At 40.4% G+C, this 25,304-nt stretch overlaps 1 protein-coding gene across 4 annotated transcripts in view; it reads right to left on the reverse strand.

The window, feature by feature from the left end:
• The window catches only part of TJP1 (tight junction protein 1), a 112,979-nt gene that overhangs the window by 82,398 nt on the left and 5,277 nt on the right, over positions 1 to 25,304 (reverse strand). For all 4 annotated transcript variants that reach the window (XM_052660125.1, XM_052660124.1, XM_052660123.1 and 1 more), the window contains exon 2: positions 3,131 to 3,187. In XM_052660125.1, the coding sequence (XP_052516085.1) occupies positions 3,131 to 3,187 (57 nt within the window). The remainder of the gene's footprint in view (positions 1 to 3,130; positions 3,188 to 25,304) is intronic.

Raw genomic sequence — 25,304 nt, forward strand, 5'->3', positions numbered from 1 at the left:
TATGAGCATACAAAAACCTGTATACCAGAGCAGATTTATTCATAATTACAAAGGTATCCAGGCTGAACAATGAATAAGCGAATTATTCTATATTCATATAATGAAATGCTACTCAGCAATAAGAAGGATCTAACTACTACTGATACAAGTCTATCACAGAGAAATCTCAAGTGCATTGGGTTAAGTGTAAGAAGCCAGTCTCATAAGACTACATACTATATGAATTCCTCTCATGACACTCTGGAAAAGGCCAGTGTACAGAATAGAAAACACCCGTGGTTGCTAAGCGCTGAAGGTAAGGGCTTGGAGCTGACTACAAGTTGCACGTGGGAGAACCTCAGGGTGACTAGACTGTTCTACATGGTCTGCACTGGTGGTTATGTGACTGTCACAGGGCTAAATGCGTTTGGCAGACTCAGAACTGTACGTTAACAATGAATTTTAATGTGTGTAAATAATATCAACAAAAACAATGAAAGTATTAAGGAAATTAATGAAATATGATAAAATAGTATCAAATTATTCTATAAACACTAGACAGCTGACTATTTATAAGGCATGATGATATATGTTTAATCTGATTTAAACATGTTATCAGGATATTTCAAACAAATTCAGGCCATACCTTAGCTCTATAAAGTTAAGGTTAGTATTAGGATTTTTTTTTTTTTTTTTTTTTACTATTTAGGGAGACACACAAAAAATCGAGTGTATTTTATCTGAAATCACTGTTTCTTTTCTAAACAATTAATTCACCCATGAAGTGATGGGACCAGATGCCATGATTTTAGTTTTCTGAATCTTGAGTTTTAAGCCAACTTTTTCACTCTCCTCTTTCACTTTCATCAAGAGGCTCTTTAGTTCTTCTTCACTTTCTGTCATAAGGGTGATGTCATCTGCATATCTGAGGTTATTGATAATTCTCCCAGCAATCTTGATTCCCGCTTATGCTTCATCCAGCCTGGCATTTCGCATGATGTACTCTGCATGTAAGTTAAACAAGCAGGGTGACAATATACAGCCTTGACATACTCCTTTCCCAATTTAGAACCAGTCTGATGTTCCATGTCCAATTCTAACTGTTGCTTCTTGACCTGCATACAAGATTTCTCAGGAAGCAGGTCAGGTGGTCTGATATTCCCATCTCGAAGAATTTTCCAGTTTGTTGTGATCCACATAGTCAAAGGCTTTGGCATAGTCAATAAAACAAAAGTAGATGTTTTTCTGATAACTCTCTTGCTTTTTTGATGATCCACTGGATGTTGGCAATTTGATCTCTGGTTCCTCTGCCTCTTCTAAATCCAGCTTGAACATCTGCAAGTTCATAGTTCACATACTGCTGAAGCCTGGCTTGGAGAATTTTGAGCATTACTTTGCTAGCATGTGAGATGAGTGCAGTTGTGCGGTAGTTTGAACATTCAGAAAACTAAGATCATGGCATCTGGTCCCCATCACTTCATGACAAATAGATGGGGAAACAATGGAAACAGGGAGAGACTATTTTCTTGGGCTGCAAAATCACTGCAGATGGTGACTGCAGCCATGAAATTAAGACGCTTGCTCCTTGGAAAGAAAAGCTATGACCATCCTAGACAGCATATTAAAAAGCAGAGACACTACTTTATCAACAAAGGTCCATATAGTCAAAGCTACAGTTTTTCCAGTAGTCATGTATGGATGTGAGACTTGGGCTATAAAGAAAGCTGACCAAAGAACTGATGCTTTTGAACTGTTAGGGTCCCTAGGACTGCAAGGAGATCCAACCAGTCCATTCTAAAGGAAATCAGTCCCAAATATTCATTGGAAGGACTGATGCTGAAGCTGAAACTCCAATATTTTGGCCACTGATGTGAAGAACCAACTCAATGGAAAAGACCCTGATGCTGGGAAAGATAGAAAGTGGGAGGAGAAGGCGCTGACAGAGGATGAAATGGTTGGATGGTATTACCAACATGATGGACATGAGTTTGAGTAAGCTCCAGGAGTTGGTGATGGACAGGGAAGCCTGGCATGCTGCAATCCATGGGGTCACAAAGAGTCAGACATGACTGAGCAACTGAATTGAACTGAATTTACCCATTGCCTATCATGTGCAGATTCAAAGATTCACAAGATCGCGGTTTAGGAACATGATTTTCCCTCTCTCTAACTTGCTAGTAATGGACACAGCGAGTAGAAACAGTATGTGTAAAACGTCTGTCTGTTCTCTCATTTCTTTCTGCACATTCTCCAGGGAGAAGGGGAATCAGCAATCAGCTCTCTTCAGAGGAAGGAAAAGGGAGACCTATGGGCAGCCCGACTTTATGCCAAGTACTATTAGGCGGCATCAGCCACATTTTACACCTGTGGAAACCAAAGTTTTAGAAGTGAGTTGGACCACATGTGCTCATTTCTAAAGGGAAGCAGGCAGTGCTAGAATGCAAATTCCAAACAGGTTCATTTCAGACAAAGCTCTTTTTTCTTTTAACGTAAGTATTTTAAAGCATCATTTACTTAATCCTCATTTCAGCATTTTCCATCTAGTTCTAGAGCCACATGGCATGTGGTATCTTAAGTTCCCTGACCAGGGAGTGAACCCATGCCCTCTGCAGTGGAAGTGCAGAGTCTTAACCACTCAGCCTCCAGGGAAGTACCACAAAGTTCTTACTCTTACCCAGATCACTGTAATTTGCTCTCTGACCATCTGCAATTGCTTAAGCAACAGCTTGGTTCTACATGTTTCAAAACAAGGAATATCTTTTAAGATTTTATTACTTTCATGACCTTGTTCAATTTTAAACCCCAAGCTTACAATATGTACTTATATACTCAGAAACACTGAAACAGTTTACACGTTTACACCAGCATACGGTGTCTTTTATCTGATCACTCAAAATTTAAAATATAAACCACTTAAGTCATGACTGAAAACAGCAAAATACAAATAACAACCAAAAAGATATATGAAAAAGTAATCATGCTCACTTTTGACCTTAATCAAGAATTTATTGCAACTCTGATTTTAAACAAAGGATTATAGAAAAGTTCTTCCCCTTTCTTCTGGCTTCCTGACATCTGGCTTTCCTCTATTGTTTTCAGAAACTGCCAGGATCCTGAGTTACACAGAGATTATTTACTCAACAGAACTCACCCTGTGAAGTGTCACCGTGTGTTGTTCCCATATAGCTGTTTCCTCCATTGTTGTGTTCTGACAGAGGAAAAGAAAAACAATTATCTTTTAAGAGAATGTCTTTCATAAAGTAGATGAGAACCTCTAGCAAACAATTTAGCACAGTAAAATACCAAAATCCATACTTTTAATATTAGGTACTCTGAAGAGCACTTAGTAATTACAGAAGTTTTTTGCTTGCTTCTGTTTTTGTTGTAAGAGACAGGAAAGTACACACAGGAACTTCCTTTGTTTTAACTTAATTTGGACAAACGCCACTCTACACTCACTTCAGGCCAGCTGAAATCAGTATTCACGCTAATTCTGCAACTTAACAGTGACAGAAGTTAGAACAGCATTTTTAAAGTATCTAACAACATAAAACATTTAAAAGCTTTCCTTACATTGTGCAAAGAAAGGAAACGACAAATACCTCTGAACTCAGTAATTATAAAATACATATTACAGGATAACAGATAAGACCATTTGACAGGTTTGGTCAGTGGTTGCTTCAGTATCAGCTGAAACACTACTGCTCAACCTAGTTTCATTTTACTGCAGAATTATCTTCAAGTTTTGTTTATTACTCTGAAGGAAAAAAAAAAAAGGGTGGGGCTTTTCTAGCATACATATCATGCACACAAGCCCATACCAAAAGAACAAACAATTCCACCCCTCTCAAAAGAATCCCTGGGTAAAGTAAGTGATGCGAGCGCCCAGAGATGCTGCTGCTCAAATGTCCGTATAACTCAGGTTCTTCTGTCAGAGCTTTTACTGAAGAGGGAAATAAATCACTATCTACAGGATGGGCACTAAGGAATTTACAGTAAATTTCTTATAAATTGGGTTCATTGCTCTTGGAAGTTTAAAGTAATTCAATCTCTTTTAATGCTATCATTCTCTGCAGCTGGGCTTGCTGAACACATATAGACATTTACAATTTGTCTAAAGGCTTTCCAGAGTTATCCAAAGGTAGGGTGGAAGGGAGAACGCTGAGCATTGACACTGCCAGGCCATCGCTGTCGCCCAGTGTCATCACCATCTGTGCCACAGGCGAGCTTTCCGAGCACACTGCTGGCATGAGCATCATGAGAAGGTATCCACCATGGGGCCGTGGGCCCACTTCTTTCCACAGCAAATTTAATCTAACATTAATGCCCCTTGAGAAAATGAATCCCTATAAAGAAAGCCCACTTCCCTAAATTCAGAGCCACTAGATTAACTTTCCTGCCAGATGAACAACAGAGGGAGAGAAAGGATCCCTCTGTCCCCTCCCATAGATAAGAACCGTCCACTAACGCTTTGTTTCAATCTTGCAGTCAAGTCCAGCAAAACCTCTTTTTTTTTTTTTTTAGTTTTTTATTTTTTTAATTTTAAAATCTTTAATTCTTACATGTGTTCCCAAAAATGAACCCCCCTCCCACCTCCCTCCCCATAACATCTGTGGGTCATCCCCATGCACCAGCCCCAAGCATGCTGTATCCTGCGTCAGACATAGACTGGCGATTCAATTCTTACATGATAGTATACATGTTAGAATGCCATTCTCCCAAATCATCCCACCCTCTCCCTCTCCCTCTGAGTCCAAAAGTCCGTTATACACATCTGTGTCTTTTTTGCTGTCTTGCATACAGACCTCTACTGGAAACAAAGCTGTTTTGCTTTTTAAAAAATGACCAAGATCCATATATTTAAAAAAAATTCCTCCATCAATGTGACACAGTGATGATAGGAGTAATTCTGCTAAACAGAAAGAGTCCTACTAAATTACACATGATAAAAATAATCTGCAACTGCCAGTTTGTCCAAGCTTAGCTGACTTATGAAAAATAAGAATTGCTTGCATGGCTCTAAGCTCATCATGCCTGGATCCACTTCTTTAATCAGCAGCACTACTTTTAAATCCTTTCCTAACAAGGGCAAACTGAAAGTGATCTTATACCAGGAGAGAACCTCCATAACATAACCTTTGGAATGAAAATTTATTGTCCTGCGTATAGTTTGAATGGCCACATAGCTTTTCATTTTGTAAAAGAATATAAATCAAATGAGAAAATTCATTTAATGTGAAGGGAGAAAAAGATTCTGAAACAGCTTGTATCCTGTTACCCTCATTTTTAACATGATCACTTTCAAGCAGAGCAAAGTTTAAACATGAATAGGAAAACAAAGGATATATAAAAGGATATACAGAATGTTAACACGATCATCTTCAAAGTGAGGGGACTATGGGTGATATCTCTTCATTAGGTTTTTTTTTTCTTTTCTTTCTCCATTCCCAATCAGAATAAATTGCCAAAATATTTTAAGACACATTCATTAGATCCTACTTTGAACTTCAAATATCTATTTTTAACTTTGCTTTTAGGAAAAATCAAGTAATATTTAAGAAGATTACTTTATGTTACTTATAAAAATTACTGTTAGAAAGGGGTTTATACAATAAGGTCTTAATGTACAAGCTTCTAGAGGAGTACAATAAGAGAAATTTAGATTATTTTACATAAGGGGAAAAATAAGAATTCTAAAACAATGGTTCTCAGTATTTTAATCAAAATTAGTATGTGTCTTCAGAAAAGCACACATCTCAACCAACTCAGTGGGTTCCCCAGAATGGGCAACAGCAGCTCACTTCTCTGATAAAGCCGAACACAGCTTTATTAGCTCAATTCACCAGAGGGAGACCAATGAACAAGACAGGGGCCAACAGAGAATGAAATATGAAAAACGATGTCCAGTTAGGTGCTTAGCCTACACACTAAACCAATGACATCTGTAACATAAGTGGTTATGCCCGGCTCATCCTTAGCGTTTTAAACACACAGAGGCATACACGAGCATCCTAGTTTAAACCACAGACCATGCCACGCCTCTCCACTCTCAGGCCTCTGGCTTCTGTCACTGGCAAAAGCAACGAAACTATCCACTGCAGTCTAACTAGGCAGATTTTATGAGGACTTCGAGGCCCTGAGGGGCGAGTGGATGAGCACACAGATTTGTGAGAATACAATGCAGTGAAGCACAGCGGTAGACTCTTAGTCGACGAGATTCAAGTCCTCACTGTAATTCTTTCAACTTTGCTCTATTTGACCATAAAATGCTGAGGGGTAGGGAGAGCAGGTTCTTAAAGGAAGTCACTCAGTTTTATAAAGGCTAAAACGGAAATAAAGCATTTTTAGTACTATTAAATTTGGTACTTCAGAAATTTTGATACTTTAGAAAAAGAAGGAAGGCTATTTTCTCCACTCCAGGATTTTCTCCTCTGGGGTAGAGAAAAAGAAACTGGGGCAGGCAGGCAGGAAAATTTGTTTTCACTGTGAGCACTTCTCACTTAATAGTGTTCTGCTAAGTTCATCTACTACTTACTCAAGTAATTTAAAAACATCATCCTTATTATAAAATTGCTTACAACTCATCATTTTTCTTACTGGAAAAAAGAAAAACGCATAATTGTGTAAGTCACACAAGGATTTTCTGGTAAAGTCTCATTCCCCAAATATTCAGGCTTGTGGGGAGACCACAAGTAACAAAGTGTTGCTCCAATAAGAATGATTCCAGCACTATCACCCCTGTAATTCTGAAATATGCTGTTAAACAGAAAATGAAGAGGCCACGAACACCAAGATCAGAGCCCAAGTCTGCCATTAAATATGTAAGTAACTTTAGTGTTCCCCATTTAAGGAATGGGATACATCAACTCAAGGAGAAAGCCCTGTCTAGCTCCAAAATCCTACTAGACTGTAATTCCAATTCCAAACAGGCTGCAAATTCATTAATTAGGTAACCAGTGTGGGCATCAAGAACAGCGACACTCTTGGCCACTGGGCTCTGAGTTCTACACACAACTTTAAAATCAGCATCCACTGACCAGAATCCCAATTTCTGAAGGAGCAAAAAGCTGCATTTCAGAAAGTGCAAAGAGTTTGTTTGGTGTCTTTGTTCTAAGCTCCAGCTGGCAAAGATACTACTCAGATCACCAACTGTGAAGGGCTCCCTGCCAAAACTTCAGATCCTAATTTTAGGCAGCTTCACTGTCCTTTCAGCAGATTCCAAGTGGTGGAAAGACAGGAAGTTACAAGAATGGACAGGAGAACCTGTATCTGTTGTTGGTCAATCACTAAGTCGTGTCTGACTCTGCGATCCTAAGGACTGCAGTACACCAGGCTTCCCTGTCCTTCACCAACTCCCAGAGGATGCTCAAACTCATGTCCATCGAGTCAGTGATGCCATCCAACCATCTTATCCTCTGTCGGCCCCTTCTCCTTCTGCCTTCAATCCTTCCCAGTATCAGGGTCTTTTCCAATGAGTCAGCTCTTCACATCAGGTAGCCAGAGTATTGGGAGCTTCAGCAATCAGTCCTTCCGATGAATATTTAGAGTTGATTTCCTTTAGGATGGACTGGTTCGATCTCCTTGTCATCCAAGGTACTCTCAAGTCTTCTCCAATACCAAAGCTCAAAAGCATCAATTCTTAAGCTCTCTGCCCTCTTTATGGTCCAACTCTCACATCCATACTTGACTACTGGAAAAACTGTATCTTTGACTATACAGACCTCTTGGTAAAGCAATGTCTCTGCTTTTTAACACACTGTCTAGGTTTATCATAGCTTTTCTTCCAAGGAGCAAGTGTCTTTTAGCTTCATGGCTACAATCACCATCTGCAGTGATTTCAGAGCCCAAGAAAATAAAGTCTGTTGCTGTTTCCATTGTTTCCCCATCTATTTGCCATGAAGTGATGGGACCGGATGCCATCTTAGTTTTTTGAATGTTGAGTTTTAAGCCAGCTTTTTCACTCCCCTCTTTCACCTTCATCAAGAGGCTCTTTAGTTCCTCTTTGCTTTCTGCCGTAAGGGTGGTGTCATCTGCATATCTGAAGTTATTGATATTTCTCCTGGCAATCTTGATTCCAGCCTGAGCTTCATCCAGTCTCACATTTCACATGATGTACTCTGCTATAAGGTACATAAGCAGGGTGACAATACACAGCCTTGATATACTCCTTTCCCAATTTGGAACCAGTTCTTTGTCCATCTCTAACTGTTGCTTCTTGACTTGCATACAGGTTTCTCAGGAGGCAGGTCAGGTGGTCTAGTATTCCCATCTCTTGAAGAATTTTCCAGTTTGTTGCGATCTACACAGTCAAAGGTTTTAGCATAGTCAATGAAACAGAAGTAGATGTTTTTCTGGAATTCACTTGCTTTTTCTATGATCCAACAGATGTTGGCAATTTGATCTCTGGTTTGATTCCTCTGCCTTTTCTAAATCCAGCTTGTACATCTGGAAGTTCTCGGTTCACGTACTACTGAAGCCTAGCTTGAAGGATTTTCAGCTTTACCTTGCTAGCATGTGAAATGAGTGCAATTGTGTTAGTTTGAACGTTCTTTGGTATTGCCCTTCTTTGGGACTGGAAAGAAAACTGACCTTTTCCAGTACTGTTGTGACTGCTGAGTTTTCCAAATTTGCTGGCACATTGAGTGTAGCACTTTAACAGCATCATCTTTTAGGATCTGAAATAGCTCAGCTGGAATTTCATCACCTTCACTCGCTTTGTTCATAGTGAGGTTTCTTAAGGCCCACTTGACTTCGCACTCCAGGACGTCTGGTTCTAGGTGAGTGAGCACACCATCGTGGTTATCTGGGTCATTTAAGATCTTTTTTGTATAGTTCTTCTATGTGTTCTTGCCACCAATTCTTAATAACTTCTGCTTTTGTTAGGTCCATACCGTCTCCATCCTTTATTGTGCCCATCGTTGCACGAAAGTTCCCTGAGTATCTCTAATTTTCGTAAGAGATCTCTAGTCTTTCCCATTCTATTGTTTTCTTCTATTTCTTTGCATTGTTCACATAGGAAGGCTTTCTTATCTCTCCTGGCTATTCTATGGAACTCTGCATTCAGATGGGTATATCTTTCCCTTTCACCTTTGCCTTTTGCGTCTCTTCTTTTCTTGGCTATTTGTAAGGCCTTCTCAGACAACCATTTTGCCTTTTTTGCATTTCTTTTTCTTGGGGATGGTTTTGATCACTGCCTTCTATACAATGTCACAAATCTCTGTCCAAAGTTCTTTAGGCACTCTATCAGATCTAACCCCTTGAGTCTATTTGTCACTTCCACTGTATAATCATAACGGATTTGATTTAGTTCATACCTGAATGGTCCAGTGGTTTTCCCTACTCTCTTCAATTTAAGTCTAAATTTTGCAATAAGGAGTTCATGATATGAGCCACAGATCATGACAACCTATATCTGGGAGAAGACCAAATCCAGGATGGACTAAATTCAAAGTCAGTGTTCCCCAAATGTAGGAAAAGTCTTAACTCCTTAACATTAAGTAGACATACAACCAGTCAAAACCTACCTCCTTATGGCTGTAATTTCAAAACAATCCATTCATTTATTCAATCCAGACTTTGATGCTAAGTGCTGCGGAGGTCAAGAATAGAACCCTCTCTTCCTGAGGGGCTCAAGGAGAAGGTTTAGAACACTAGATAAATGGTGCATACGAGTGCTACAGCAGGTGGAGAGGACAAGGCCTGCTGAGAAGATAGGAGACTGAGTCCCCAAGAAAGCAACATTTGAGTTTAGGCTTGAAGGATGACCAGGAAAGGAAGTGGGAAAAGATGGTTCCAGAGAGGAATCAGCATGTCAACAGGCTGCTACTGCTGCTGCACACAGCGCTGCTGTCATGCGGGTAAAAGAGCCCCTGGAGCAGGACACCAAAGGCCTTGTAATGTCAGGCTAGCAACAGTGAGCTCAGTGGAAAGGTACTAAGGAGCCATTCTGACACTGTGACATGGAAGACAGAGTTGAGGCAGGGAGACCAATTAGAAAGTGGAAGTGAAGGAAGAGGAGCTAAAGATGATGGTGAGAGGCTTCTGAACTGGACAGCTGCATGAAAACACCAGCAGAAGAGATGACAAATTCAATTTTAGTCGCCTTTAAGTTGAGGTGCCTGTGGAATACTGAAGCAGAGAGATAGGCAGTAGGCTGGTGGATACAGGAGATCTGGCCTAGATAAGAATCTAGGAGTAATCTACTAAGTAGTTCTGAACCCAAGGGGAAAGCTCCAATTACCAAAGCACTAAGTTGGCCCTGTGCAACATGAGTACTCTAAGGGGAAAAAGGAAGAACCACAGGGACTTGAGAAGGAACAGCCAGCAAGGAACTCACACAAAAATGTCACTTGATAGTGAAGGACAGGGAAGTCTGGAGTGCTGCAGTCCGTGGGGTCGCAAAGAGTTGGACACAGCTGAGAGACTGAACAGCTGTCCAGAAAAGATGACAAAATAGGAAAGTCAAGATATCATAAAAGAATGCAATTTTCATGTATTTTTAAACTGTTGGACCTTTCCATATCAAACATGTATTTAAAATAGATTATTCAGGGCCATCTCTTAAATAGAGCACACTGAGCTTTCTTTGCTGACAACCGTGGTCCTCAATAGGAAAACCAGGCAGTAAACAGAGCAGTCACACTCCGGTGGCTCCTACTGGGCTTTTTCTTCTCTGGGCAGAGCTGCTGCACTCAACTGTTTCTGAATTCTCCTCCCCTATGAAGTTCTGGGTTTCTGTCTTTTTTTTTTTTGCCTTCCATCCAAAACAAAAATAGAAAGCAAGATCACCTATTGAGATAAGGTGAGCCAGAAACTTATGAACTACAGCCTAAGTTTTAGTGAATAAAACAGATGCCCCCATCCCTCTTTGACCTTTTCTTGTTGTTGTTCAGTCGAGTCCAACTCTTTGTGACCCCATGGACTGTAGCCTGCCAGGTTCCTCTGTCCTTGGAATTCTCCAGGCAAGCACACTGGAGTGGGTAGCCAGGCCCTCCTCCAAGGGATCTTCTCGTACCAGGGATGGAACCCGTGTCTCCTACCCTGCATGCAGGTTCTTTACTGCTGAGCCACCAGGGAAGCCCCTTTGACCTTCAGTTAAACATTTAATTTCAAATGTGATCATTGCTACACAAATGAAGTAAAAAGAGACTAGAGTATGTGCTAAAAAGTGGGGAAAATATACATTTGGATTGATCTGAAGGGCTGTTATACAAACTTTCAAAACAGAGATGTCCTGTTTAAGAGATAATAAAAAAGATACATCTGAAGTCAAATGAAGAGCATCAAGAATTCAGCAAATCTCACAAACACAAGATAAGAACTCGCTAAAGCGTAAGAACTAAAAATAACGATCCAAGTAACCAGCAGCAACTGAACCTCAACTGAACCTCTCAGCCTCAAGTGAAAGTAACGAAGCATCCAACGCTCTGCTATTTCAACTCCAGCTAAATTTTCTAATACTTTGCTGTGTATACTCCTTGGCTGAGAATTTAGGAGACATCAGATACTGTTTGATGAGATGGATATGATTAAAAAATATTGAGAGCTAGAAAAAAGGTGTAAGTGGACCTAGAATTTTTTTGGTTGATCAAAGTTTAAGTAAGTTTACAGATAAATTGCCTATTTGCTGCTGTCCTGAGATCCAAGTGAAAGAATATCAGCTAAATAAGTCACCATTAACCATTATAGGAACACGAAGGGATAGTTACAGACACTCCCCAAAAATCACTGCTTTCCAGTTATTAGCAATAAAACTTCTTAGGTTGACATTTTCTAGTGACTGAAGATGGATAAAAGACCTTTCAAACTTTTTCCACGATAAAGGGAAGGGAAAGGGGCCACAGAGATGGGGGACTGGTGTTTCTGAGTGCTCTCTGTGCCCCAGTCCTGCTTTATGGTACATTATCCTCCACACACTCAAGTCCTAGAGGGAGGGATGAGTAAAGAAAGTAAACTGCTTTGTGTCACTAGGAGTGAATAAACGCACTGAAGATAATGAGAGGTGGCTTTCTATTGCTATAAATAAGAAAAGGAGGGAGAATAAATTGAACTGTATGATGTGAGACCAGACTCTAAAGTATCAGTATAAACCCATGGTTTAAATACACATGTAGACAAGGTACAGAAGAAACAGAGTCCTGTAGAGCCACACACCCCCCTACTTCCCAGCTGTCTGCTGAGAGCCTAGCAGCACGAAAAGCCCAACAGCAATGAGCACAGCTAGCACATACTGGTCTTTAATAAAACAAACTAGAATTTCTCAGAGAAGGGGTTGGCTGCAGGGTTGGGTCAGAGAAAATTCAGGATGAACCTGGAGTATCATGCAACATTAGAAATGAAAGGACTGCTCAAAAAGTTATGGGAATTTGTCAAGAGAACACAGGAATCAGCAGGAAAGAGTTTCTAGAGGACAAATTTGGAATTAACAAATAAAATAATGATAACAATTGATTTTTAACCTATAAAATAACCCATGAATCCCATATGATGTAATCAAATATGAAAATGGGACAGGGACAGCTCTTTGTTAATAGTGGAACTTCAATTAACAAATGTGAAAAAAAAAAAAGAAAGAAAGAAAAAAAAAATGTGGAAGGAAAGGGGGCTAGAGAATTACCTTCAAGCAAACTCCACCAATTGCTGCAGATGAAGATCACCCAGAGAGGATAAAACTGGTGGGTGAGTGCTTGAGGATTAACACGACTAGCACAGCCTCAAACCCTCTCCTCCAAAATATTTATAAATTAGAAATATAATAGCTTTCCAGGAGAGAACATCATCGTAACCAAAGTAAACATTACCATCAGTAAGATATATCACATTATGAACTCCTTGGCATGGTGTACAACATGATATCAAGCATTTTATACTATTCTTGCCAAAAATGCACTGTCTCATCCCAGTGATGAAAACACAACAGAAACCTAAGAACATGAAAGTCGCTCAGTTGTGTCCAACTCTTTGTGACCCCGTGGACTATACAGCCTAAGGAATTCTCCAGGCCAGAATACTGGAGAGGGTAGCCATTTCCCTTCTCCAGGGGATCTTCCCAATCTGGGATTGAACCCAGGTCTCCCACATTGTAGAGGGCTTCTTTACCAGCTGAGCCACTAGGGAAGCCCAAGAATACTGGAGTGAGTAGCCTATCCCCTCTCCAGGGGATCTTCCCAACCCAGGAATAGAACCAGGGTCTCCTGCATTGCAGGGGGATTCTTTACCAACTGAGTTACCAGGGAAGCAAAACCAAACTAAAGGGCAGTCTAAAAAATAATCAGTTCTTTCCAAAAAGTCATTAACTGAGGGAAAACTGAGGATCTGCTACAGATTCAAAGACATCAAAAAGAAGTAACAACTAAAAGCAAAGTGGAATCCTGGAAGAGAAAAAGAATGAACTAATAAAGTTCAAATGCGGTCTGTCATTTAGTTATCATTGGATTGATGTAAATCTCTTATCCTTGATAGATGTTCTCCACTTACAGTTATGGGAAATGTAGGGTGAGTAGAATGAAAGATACAACTCTAGTATTTTTACAACTTTTCTCTAACATTAACTCAAAATTTAAAAGTTTTTCCTTAAACAAAGAGAGACAACTTACAAACTGAGGAAGAATGTACAAGGGCTTAATTTCTAAAACATACAAACAACTCATGCAACTCAATATTAAAAAAAAAAAAAAATCCAATCAAAAAACAGGCAGAAGACCTAAACAGGCATTTCTCCAAAGACATACAGATGGGCAACAGACACATGAAAAGATGCTCAACCTCACTAATTGTTAGAGAAATGCAAATCAAAACTACAATGAGGTATCACCTCACACCTGTCAGAATGGCCATCATCAAAAAAATCTACAAACAATAATTGTGAGAGGGAGATACTTGCATAAACCCAGACTGTCATACAGTGAGGTCAGAGAAAAACAAATATCATAGAGTATGACTTCTATGCCCAATCTAGAAAAATGATCCGAATTAAAGCAGAAATAGAAACAAAGATATAGAAAACAAACCTATGCACAGCAAAGGGGGGGTGGGGGTGGGATGAACTGGGGGATTAGGACTGACATAGATACACTATTGATACTATGTAGATTGATATAAAGTAGATAACTAATGAGAACCCATTATATAGCACAGGGAACTCTACTCAATGCTCTGTGGTGACTTAAATGGGAAGGAAATCCAAAAAAGGGATATATGTGTCTGTCTAGCTGAGTCACTGTGCTATACAACAGAAAGTAACCCATTGTAAAGTAATTATACTCTAATAAAAATTTAACAAACATACATCACCCTAAAAAACAGAGCTACCGCATGATCCTGCAACCCCACTCTTGGGCATATATACAGGGATTAAAAGAGACATACCATTATATATAAAATAAACAAGGACCTACTGTATAGTACAGGGAACTGCAATAGCAGGATCTGCAATGGCTCATAGTAACCTACAATGTAAAAGAATCTGCAGCTAAACACTTGAAACATGAAGTTATAAACCACTGTAGTTATATTATCTTCACAGAGCCAAAAAAAAAAAAAAGAGGAAAGAGGAATGATAATGACAAGAGTTAAGGAGCTGAAGATGGCTGGTACCAAAAAATGTCATCTTGATTACATCTGCTTTGAGCAGAACATCTAAGAAGTCACATTCTGAACTATCATATATAGACAAATTCATTAAATTTCTAACAAAACCAAAATCATTCTTCCTTTAGATGATAAAATAAAGAAAATAATCAACTCACTGAAGGAACCTGAATGGGTAATTAATATATCAGTTTTGTGGAGTTTCTTATTATTCATTCTCCTCACTAAACCACTATTTGATTTTCAAAAAAAAAGATTTCAGAAAATCTTTTCAATTTCTAAATAATAAAATGTATGAAAAACCATGCTGCTTTTCTAACAAAGCACTTAATGATAAATAGCAAATATGTACAAATGTATACACTACACATTTCTTTAAAAGGTCACGTCTTTAAAATCAGCCTCCTTACTTCACCTCAATCCTCAAACTACACAAATCACAGTGTCTGAGGTAAGGTCTCAGCTGCTGAGCCTCATGCAGGCTCACTCCCCTGGGCCAGACATCTCACTAAAACTAAGGTGGAAGCAGCAACAGATCAGGTTCAGGGAGAAGAAGTAAATGCACGGGTCAGAATGACAGCCACTGGGTAGCTTACGACTTCTTCCATACACAACAGAGAAGCAGCATATTTGTTTCCACAGAAAACTGGGCTTTTAAAGCAACCTGCAAAGTTTTATTTTACCTCAGACTGCAGCTTGTGGAGCCTCTGGGCCTTCTCTTCTGTGTCAGTGGTCCCCTATCGGAAACATTCTGCCATCAAGAAACTCCTTCATCAAGCCGGACTTCCATTCCAGTAAATGCTTCATCCACTGCTTACAATCTTTTTATAACCTTATGCTCCTATTTCCATGGCAAATCTATATTACTTTTTAGCTGTAGCCAGTTGGGCCTCTTAAAGGCATAGTGCCTTTTTCTCCTGCTTCGCTAAGCTTGTTTCAAATATAAGAGCTTAATAAGCCAAGTTTTAAATGTAGAAAAATCATCTGCATATATCTAATATATATATATATACATACACACACCATATGTGTGTGTGTATGTGTGTATATATATATAGTATTCACATCCAGAAAACACAAAAGAATTCTATCAACAAAGACAGAGCACCTAACAGAGATGATGGACTGGGGGCTTGAGGGGAGCACTTCAAACAAGAGGACATCAAAATGGTCAGTAAACACGTGCAAAAAGTGCTTTACTTCCTTACTCAACAGGGTAATACAAATTGAAAACACAACTAAATGCTACTACACAACCACACAAGAAGCTTAAAAAGAAAAAAAACAACAGTAATGAACACTCTAATCAGAACTCAGCACTGGTGGAAATGCAAACTGGTATCATGGCTTTGGGAAACTGGCAAAACTAAGCATGTTGGATGATCAATCAATAAAAACATGTCCATATATGCACAAGAATTTATGTATGTCACAAAAGCACTATTTTTAACAGTCAAAAACCAGAAACAATCTACAATAATCTAGATGCCCACCAATGATGCAACGTTCAGTCAATGGAATAGTACAGCCATGAAACGAATAAATTCAACCTGCACAATCCCTGGTGGCTTGGACGGTGAATGAAGGAGACCCGGGTTCTATCCCTGGGCTGGGAAGATCCCCTGGAGAAGGACATGGCTACCCACCCCAGTATTCTTGCCTGGAGAATCCCATGGACAGAGGAGCCTGGCGGGCTAAAGTATATGGGGTTGCAAGAGTCACACACAACTGAGCGATTAATACACATAAGTAAATATGGATAAACGCTGCTCAATACTGGACAAAAGAAGCCACACATAAGAACATGTTTCCATTTAAGTTTAATAACGGGTTTAAAAAAAAAAAAACACTGCAGAAAAAAAGCTACTCCCTATCAAGTTATGGCCTCTGAAGTAAGACTCACCATAAGGCGCATCCACAGTTAATGGTGTAACACTGAGGCATGAGTAAATAGACCAGTGGAATAATGGAAAAATTCTTAAACAGAAAGTGAAGTCGCTCAGTCGTGTTCGACTCTGCAGCCCCATGGACTACAGCCTACCAGGCTCCTCCATCCATAGAAATTTCCAGGCAAGAGTACTGGAGTGGGTTGCCATTTCCTTCTCCAGAGGACCTTCCTGACTCAGGGATCAAACCCAAGTCTTCCACATTGCAGGCAGATGCCTTACCATCTGAGCCACCTGGGAAGCCCTACCTTCCAATAAATGGAAAATCAGTATGTGAGAAAGGTACTGTCTCAACTCACTGAGATAGAGATGTTTTTTAATAAATACTGCTAGAACATCTGGGCTGTCACTTGGAAAAAACATATATTTTTTTTCACAAAGCACAAAACATATTTTTTTCACAAAGCACAAGAATAACCTTCCAATGAATTTAGAGATATAAATGTAAAAAATGAAATGAGAGACATACTAGAAGAAAACTTGAGTGGATTCCTCTTTAATGATGGTGTAGGCAAAGACTTTCTAAGAATAACTCAATACATAAGGGATATAAAATAAATTTAAGTACACAAAAAATTTTTAAAGTATGCCTGACCAAAATAGAAACATGAATACTTTCATTTCTTTAATTATGACTGAGTCTGAACATTGTTTCAAACCTTAATATCCTTTTTGTGAAATATCTTTTTCCCATTTTTTAACTGAACTTTTGTTCTTCTCCCTGCAGTTTTGGATTTCTTTATATATTAGAGCCACTGGCTCTCATACTTGGAAGTGTGGTAGCTTCTCACACTTCCAAGTGTGAGAGCCAGTATCTCAAGTGTGAGAGCCAGTATGAGCCAGTATATCTACTATATAAAGAAATCCAAAACTGCAAGGAGAACAACAAAAATTCAATTAAAAATGGGAAAAAGATATTTCACAAAAAGGATATTAAGGTTTGAAAAGATATTCAAACTCAGTCATAATTAGAGAGATGCAAATTAAAATAACACCAAGAATCACAAGCTGAAATCAATGTCACTGGAAGAAATATCAACAACCTCAGATATGTAGATGATACCATTCTAATGATAGAAAGAAGAGAAACTAAAGAGCCTCCTGATGAGGGTGAAAGAGGACAGTGAAAAAAGCTGCCTTAAAAACTCAACTTCAAAAAACTAAGATCATGGCATCCAGTCCAATCACTTCAAGGCAAACAGAAAGGAAAAAAGTAGAAGCAGTGACAGATTTTATTCTCCTGGGATCCCAAATCACTGTGGATGGTGCCTGCAGCCATGAAATTAAAAGACGCTAGTTCCTTGAAAGAAAAGCTATGACAAACCTAGACAGGGTATTAAGAAGCAGAAACATCATTTTGCTGACAAAGGTATAGTCTGTATAGTCAAAGCTATGATTTTTCCAGTAATTATGTACTGCTGTTGAGAGTTGGACCACAAAGAAGGCTGAGTGCCAGAAGAATTGATGGTAACTACCACAGGGAAAATGCAGACCCAGAAATCCTACAGGACAAACAATTCTGTTCCTCACCAGTAAGACTGCACCACAGGCGGGCAGAACAGAGCCAGATGGGGGAGTCTTACAGTTTAGAGACAGGAGACACACCAACCACAATGGGAGGTGTTTACTTGGATCTGGATTTTTTAAAAGTATGTTTCAAGAGGAAATTGATACTTCAGACAAAAAAACTGCACACTGACTAAATGGTGGATTTTTTTCATTCAGAAGTTATTCTTTAAGTGTGGTAACAAATAAAAGTTATTTTTTTTAAAGGGTTCTTGGGAGTTCCCTGGTGGTACAGTGGACAGGAAATCCCCTGCAATGTGAGGGACACAGTCCTTGGTCTAGGAAGATCCCACATGCCTCAGGGCAACTAAGCCCATACATTACAACTACTGAGCCTGAGTGCTACAACTACTAAAGCCCACTCGCCCTAGAGCCTGTGCTCTGTGATGAGAAGCTACCACAATGAGAAGCCCGCACACCGAGACCAGAGAGTGGCCTGCCCACTGCCACGAGAGAAAGCCTGTGCGCACAGTAATGAAGACCCAGTGCAGTCAAAAATAATAATTAAAAAAAAAAAAACTATCTTTAAACAGAAAGAGTTATCTTTTAGAGATACATACTCAATGCTTTGGCCACCTGATGCGAAGAGCTGACTCACTGGAAAAGACCCTGATGCTGGGAAAGATTGAGGGCAGGAGGACAAGGCGAGGGCAGGATGAGATGGTTGGATGGCATCATCAACTCAATGGACACGAGTCTGAGCAAACTCCAGGAGATAGTGAAGGACAGGGAAGCCTGGTGTGCTGCAGTCGATGGGGTTGCAAAGAGTCAGACAGGACTTAGCAAGTGAACAAATTTAAGTATTAGGAGATGAAAAGAAAAGTCTGGTATTTGCTTTGAAATAATGGAGGAGAGACGATACAATGGGTAGAAGTATAGATGGAACAAGACGGCCATAACTGACAACTAGGCCTGTGATGCTAGTGTGGGGATTCATTATACTCATTTACTTTTGTATGGTCTTGAAATTTTTCCACTTAAAAAAAAATGGGGTGAGGGGTAATTGAGGGGACTAGAAGTTAATTACTGAAACTAGAAAAGGCCTGACCAAGAATCCTGCGACAAGACGCCAAGCAGGTAAGCCACGCTTCAGCGGGCTGGCTCCTCCAGCAGCTGTCACCCGTTCTGGAGACACACCAGTGACTTCTGCGAGTTTCTTGGCTAAATGTAACCTGGTCTATGAGTAGTAATGAGCACCAGAGAGAAAACGGTGACCCTGGTCTAGAAGCAGCATCAGATTCTAATCAAATAGGCAGCAGACAAGGAGGTAACACACTGTTGTGCAGGACAGGACAGGAGGAGCACAGGGTGTTTTCCGGGCTCAGAGCGAGGCTCTCGTGGAGAAGAGCAGGGCCAGGGCTCTGTGAGGAAGACGGTCACAGAGGCAGCAGAGATCTGGCCACTCCAGCAGAGAAACAGCCACTCCCAGCCGAGGCCACACCCAGAGGAACAAGGTGGCCTGGAAGCCTAGCTTTGACCTCGCTTTTTAAAATGCAGGAAGAACCTGCCAGACTAGGAGTGGCAGTTCATCGAATCACAATTATCTTCAGCAGCCTCAACACTGACCTGACCAGACACACAAAGGAAAAGCACCTCAAACTGGAAGGACCGGTTTGGGTGCATACCAAGACCCTGAGAATAGCTACAAGGAAACCTGGTGGCGAAGGTCCTAAAATGTGGGGTGGCTTGCAGAAGAGGCTCCCAGAGACTCAGACTAGCAGGTCCTTCTGAGACATAATTAAGTAGACTACCTCCACCAGGACTGGACCAGGAGTCAGGGATGAAGTCACTGCAGATGCTGAAATGGGCTTATTTAATAAGCTGATAATCAGTTGTTTAAAGAAAAAAGAATTGGCACTAATGCTGGGTGAACGAGGGACCCTCGTTCCTTCCAGGTGGAGAAAACAGTATGTGCAATAGCCCTAGGGTACAAAAGCACTTTCCGCATTATACTTTCACAATATCTACGCTTATTACATGCTGGACACTGTGTTAAGCTCGGTGATAACGAGACACATCAAGGTGACCTTTGTTCTCATGGAGCTTAAAGTCTAATGGGAGAATCGAATGATTAAGAAATGTCACAACTATTATCACAGGCTTAAATACCATAAGGGAAAGAATGAGAACCATGAGAGAACTACAGACCAACAGGCAGCAGTTCAGTACCTGCTCAAAAGGACAGTACAGGCTGAGAACAGAGCCCAAGGTGGCGGGGTAGGGGAGATGCAAGGTGAGGCTCGAGGAGTAGGCAGGGGCCAAATAGCCCTGTAGGAGTGTATTGATTTTATTATGAAGTTTGGTCTTTACTTGTAAAGGCAATTAAGATGCAGAGTTTTAGGAGGAGCACATGTACTGGGGCCATTTAAAAAAGACTCAGTGGAAAAGACCCTGATGTTGGGAAAGACTGATGGCAAAAGGAGAAGGGGTGAGTGACAGAATGAGGTGGTTGGATGGCATCACCTACTCAATGGACAAAAATCTGAGCAAATTCTGGGAGACGGTGAAGGACAGTCTGGAGCACTGCAGTCCATGGGGTAGCAGGGAGTTGGATACGACCTAGCAAGTGGACAGAACAACAAAGGGAGAAGAGGTGTGATATATCTTGTATGTGCGTGTGTATATTGTGTGTGCGCGCAGGCCAAGTGACTCCATGGACTGTACCCCACCAGTCTTCTCTGTCCATGGGGATTCTCCAGATCAGAACATTAAAGTGGGTGGCCATGCCTCCTCCAGGTGATCTTCCCGACCCAGGGATCAAACCTGCATCTCTGAGGTTTCCTGTATTGCCAGATGGGTTCTTTACCACTAGCGCCATCTGGGAAGCCCCATCACGTGTTCACATGTGTCTGTGTCTGTGTGTTAGAGGAGCGGGATGTAAATGGCAGACAATACACATGGAACAAGTGGAGAGATACGAGGTGCTCAGGTGGAAAGGAATTTGCTAATTGGTCACTCACCATGCTGGACAGGTAATCCAACTGGACCGGGTGCGCTGAAGTAGGGCTAGTCCTTCATCTCTAATCCCTAATCCATCAGAATAAAGACTGCAACTCTTCCTCAGCGTTATCGTAAAACACATTTTCGAAAGCAACTCAGGAACTTCCTCTGGAACCGCAGCACATCTTACAGGTCTGGGGCTCAACCAACCTCCATCCCATATTAAATAAACAAGTACATACACACACGAATAGACAGAATAAGTAGATGTTCGTGTGAGTGTACACACAGAAATATCGTAATTCCCATACGCCTCTTTCCTGCTATTAAGACGGGCTCCACTGAGAATGCCATCTAACTGGATAGTGCCCCTGTTTCAGGCACTAAGTGGAGTGTCCAGCACCCTGACTGTGCGCACTGGGACCACACTGTTCTCCCCTATGAGAGGAGAACACAGTGTTAACTGGTGGACTCAAGATGCAGATTCCAGAGCCTGAACTCAGGATACAGAGACAAACACACAAGGTTATTCAACAACAACCTTCTCAGTTCTTACACTGCCTGACCTCTCTCTGCGCAGGTGTGGTCTGGAGACAGATCCCTCTCTGGTCCCCTGCTGGTCTCTCTCTGTGCCTCGACACTCGGACCACATGCAAATTAAGTGCTTCATCAAAAGACCATCAAGAGAACCACCATATGGGAAAAAACACCTTCAACAAATATAATCAACTAGCTTTTATCCGAACATAAAAAACGAAGCAAGTCAGTAAGAAGAAAAATAGGGAAAAGACTCAAACAGGCCATTAACATGAAAAGTTGCTCCACTTCATCTAGTCAAAAAAATAAAAAGAAAATGAAAACTTCAGTGAGATTTACTAAAGACCAGCCAGGACTAAAAGTGTCTGATAATACCAAGTCTTTGTGAAAATGCAGAGCAACAGAAAGTCTCATTCACTGATGGTGATGAGTATAAACCGGTATAATCTCTCTAGAAAAGACACTGTCTACTAAAATTGAAGACACACTAAACAATCCAGGAGCAATTCCATCCCTAAATACGTATTAGAGAAATGCGTGCACATGTTCACCAAGAGAGCTATGCAAGTGTTCATGGGAGCATTATTCTTAATAGTCCAAATTAGAAAATACCCCAAATGTCCATCAACAGTAAAATAAACTGTAGTTCAGTCACAGAATAGAATACTAAACAGATATGAAGATGAATGAATTCATAATGCCACAACACACGAATCTTTAAAACATAAATTTACAACAGTGCCTGTCTTGGGGAAAGAATGCAGTTGGCAGGAAGACCCTAACACAGGGGTTTTAGAGTCAGGACAGCAGCTCTGTCGGCAGGATAATGCTGCCAGGTAGGGATGCTGTCAGGTAGGGGCGAGGAAGTGAGGAGCCCGCAATGTTGTATGCCCTGACCTGGGTGGTGTTTACATGGGCGTTCATTTTGTGGTAATTCACTAATGTACACGTGCTTTCTGTGCTTTTACTAGATATTAAGTTTCACAATAAAAAAGTATTAAAAAAAAAAAATGAAGTCAGCTGGCAACACGTAAGTCAAAGTAATTTACATAAAATCTGGGTTTCCGACCTATCCTGAAAAGCCAGACAATTTGGGCCTGCCTTCCTCCAGGCCAGCAACAATCTGCTGGGGTTGCGCACACCTTTCCCTCAGAGCAGCTCCTGCTGTCTGACCACACTGCACCCTCTCTTCCACCCTCTGGTCCGACTCCTGTGAGTCACGACGCACCTAACACCATTCCCTCCTCCTCTCCCTGACACTCCTTACAACACAGGAACATAAAAGCACGTGCATGTGTGAATTACAAAGCCTAGAATCAAGTATGCCATTAGCCAGAGCAGTAAAGTTAACCTCAGACTCCTCACCTATAAAACAGAGGTCCTAGGAGTGCCTACAACAATTGCTAAGATCAGATGAGACAATGCACATAAAACAGCTAGCTCAGTACTGTCATGGAAACAGCACTCAGTATTAGGAGGCTTTTATTTATTATTAATACACATTTCTCATATTTATGCCTAGAATGTAAAGCTGCTTGCCATGGCCACTGTCTTCTGACTATACAGGAAATACAGTATCAAAATATGGGTTGGTATATGTTTAATTAAATATCCCTACATGTATCACTATTTAAAAAAGAAAAACAACATATAAATTTTCCAAAGTTCCTTTACATGACACCACTGGGAAAGACTTCCTATGATTATACTTTGAAAAGTACACTTGTGTTTACTTGTTTTTGCCAAAGCACATATTTCTCCCATCAGGGCTTTTACTGGTCTAATCAGCGTCAGGTGAACGGATACTTACAAAAATACACTTCAATGGATTTTAAGACCTCAGTCATAAAATGCCCTCAAAATTAAAACTGACTTTTCAAAGTAACATCCTGTGAACACCAAAAGCAGCTTATTTTTCACATACTTTTTGTGTTCTAGCCAAAGTACAGGCAAGTATACTGTGCGTAGCCAGTATACTTATCTAATTCTTGCCCTTCAGTAAAGTACACATTTTTCTCCAAAATCCCACAGAAGTCTAATTCAAACTACTTTTTCCAGAAGCTGATCTGGCAGTAAGTCCTCCCTAAAAAGGAACACTATGAATTTCATCCACAACTACAAAGACAGCTAATGAACTAGTCACCCTCAACACCCATCAACTAACAGACACCACGCTGAGCAAGAGAAGCCATACACAACAGAATCCACACCGGAAGATTCTGTCTGTATAAAGTTCACAGGCAAAACCACAGTGTTTACAGAATGTGTAAGTGGTAGAATTATAAAGGAAAACTAGAAAATAAGTACTATGGAAGATTCTTGTGATATCTGGAGAAAGCAGGTTATGACAGAAATGGCCTGCTGGGGATGCCGGTGCCCACCATCATTTATAGCATTAAAACGGCCGGTAAGTACAGCACAGTAATGTGTTCGCTGCTCTACTTCTACCACCTACAACAGTGCCTGGTACACACTAGGCTAGCAGAGAATACCTGCTGAATATAGAAAACAGTTTCAAAACTCCAAACTGTTAAAGAGCTGGCTAGACCCTAAACATAACAATGACAGACAGCTTACTGTCCATTTTCCATTTCAGTATATTCAACACATAAATTAGAATTGCTTTGTAATTCTTAACCTTTTTGTCCTATTCAGACTTTCACCAAATGCATGCATACAATATATACACGAATGTATCTAGAGTGAACTGAAATTTTTTTTAATTAACAAAAGAAAATGCAAAAGCTCATGTGTTACACTAAGTCCAGGCTCTAGATAGGACTTCATGATCTTCCCCAACCAAAAAAGCACACCAGAGAGCTATGCTATTGTATCAGTAACACCTCAAGTGTGTTTAGAGAGAAAAATGCAAAATTCTTTTGATCTTAAAAATGATATATTTCACAACTGATTATGACAATATAAACCAACTAGAAATTATAAGCCTTTAGAGGACAGGGATCCAAAACAAACTGTGCTCAACGAATGCTCACTGAACTAACAAAAAAGAACGTCATTACTGAGGGCCTCCTAAATTTTAGCATTCTGTACTGAATTGGAGAAGACTCTTGAGAATCCCTTCGACTGCAAGGAGATCCAACCAGTCCATCCTAAAGGAGATCAGTCCTGGGTGTTCACTGGAAGGACTGATGCTGAAGCTGAAACTCCAATACTTTGGCCACCTGATGCAAAGAGCTGACTCATCTGAAAAGACCCTGATGCTAGGAGGGATTGAGGGAAGGAAGAGAAGGGGACGACAGAGGATGAGATGGTTGGATGGCATCACCGACTCAATGGACATGGGTTTGGGTGGACTCTGGCAGTTGGTGATGGACAGCGAGGCCTGGCGTGCTGCGGTTCATGGGGTCGCAGAGAGTCAGACATGACTGAGCAACTGAATTGAACTGAATTGAGAGAGCAATCATAAATTAAGTTTAATTCACTTATCAAAACTGTGCACAAATTCAAAAGATTACTAATGACAATTTGAAAAGAGTGAAAATTCCTAAAACAGCCAAGAAATAAAATGAACTTTCACTCTTTGGGATGCACACTATTTTAAAAAACAAAAAATATTTCAGATAATCAAAAAAACAATTTTAAACTAAACCAGGTATACGCTAATCTTATGTTCCTAACTAGTATCCAAGTAATATTCATTCCAGTCTTCAGCTCCCTCTGGGCATGATAAACTAGAATGAGTGAGACCACTCATCAATCAACTCATTTCCCAGCATGCTACCAGCG

The sequence above is a fragment of the Budorcas taxicolor genome, chromosome 21 (genome assembly GCF_023091745.1).
Source record: "Budorcas taxicolor isolate Tak-1 chromosome 21, Takin1.1, whole genome shotgun sequence".
NCBI lineage: Eukaryota > Metazoa > Chordata > Mammalia > Artiodactyla > Bovidae > Budorcas > Budorcas taxicolor.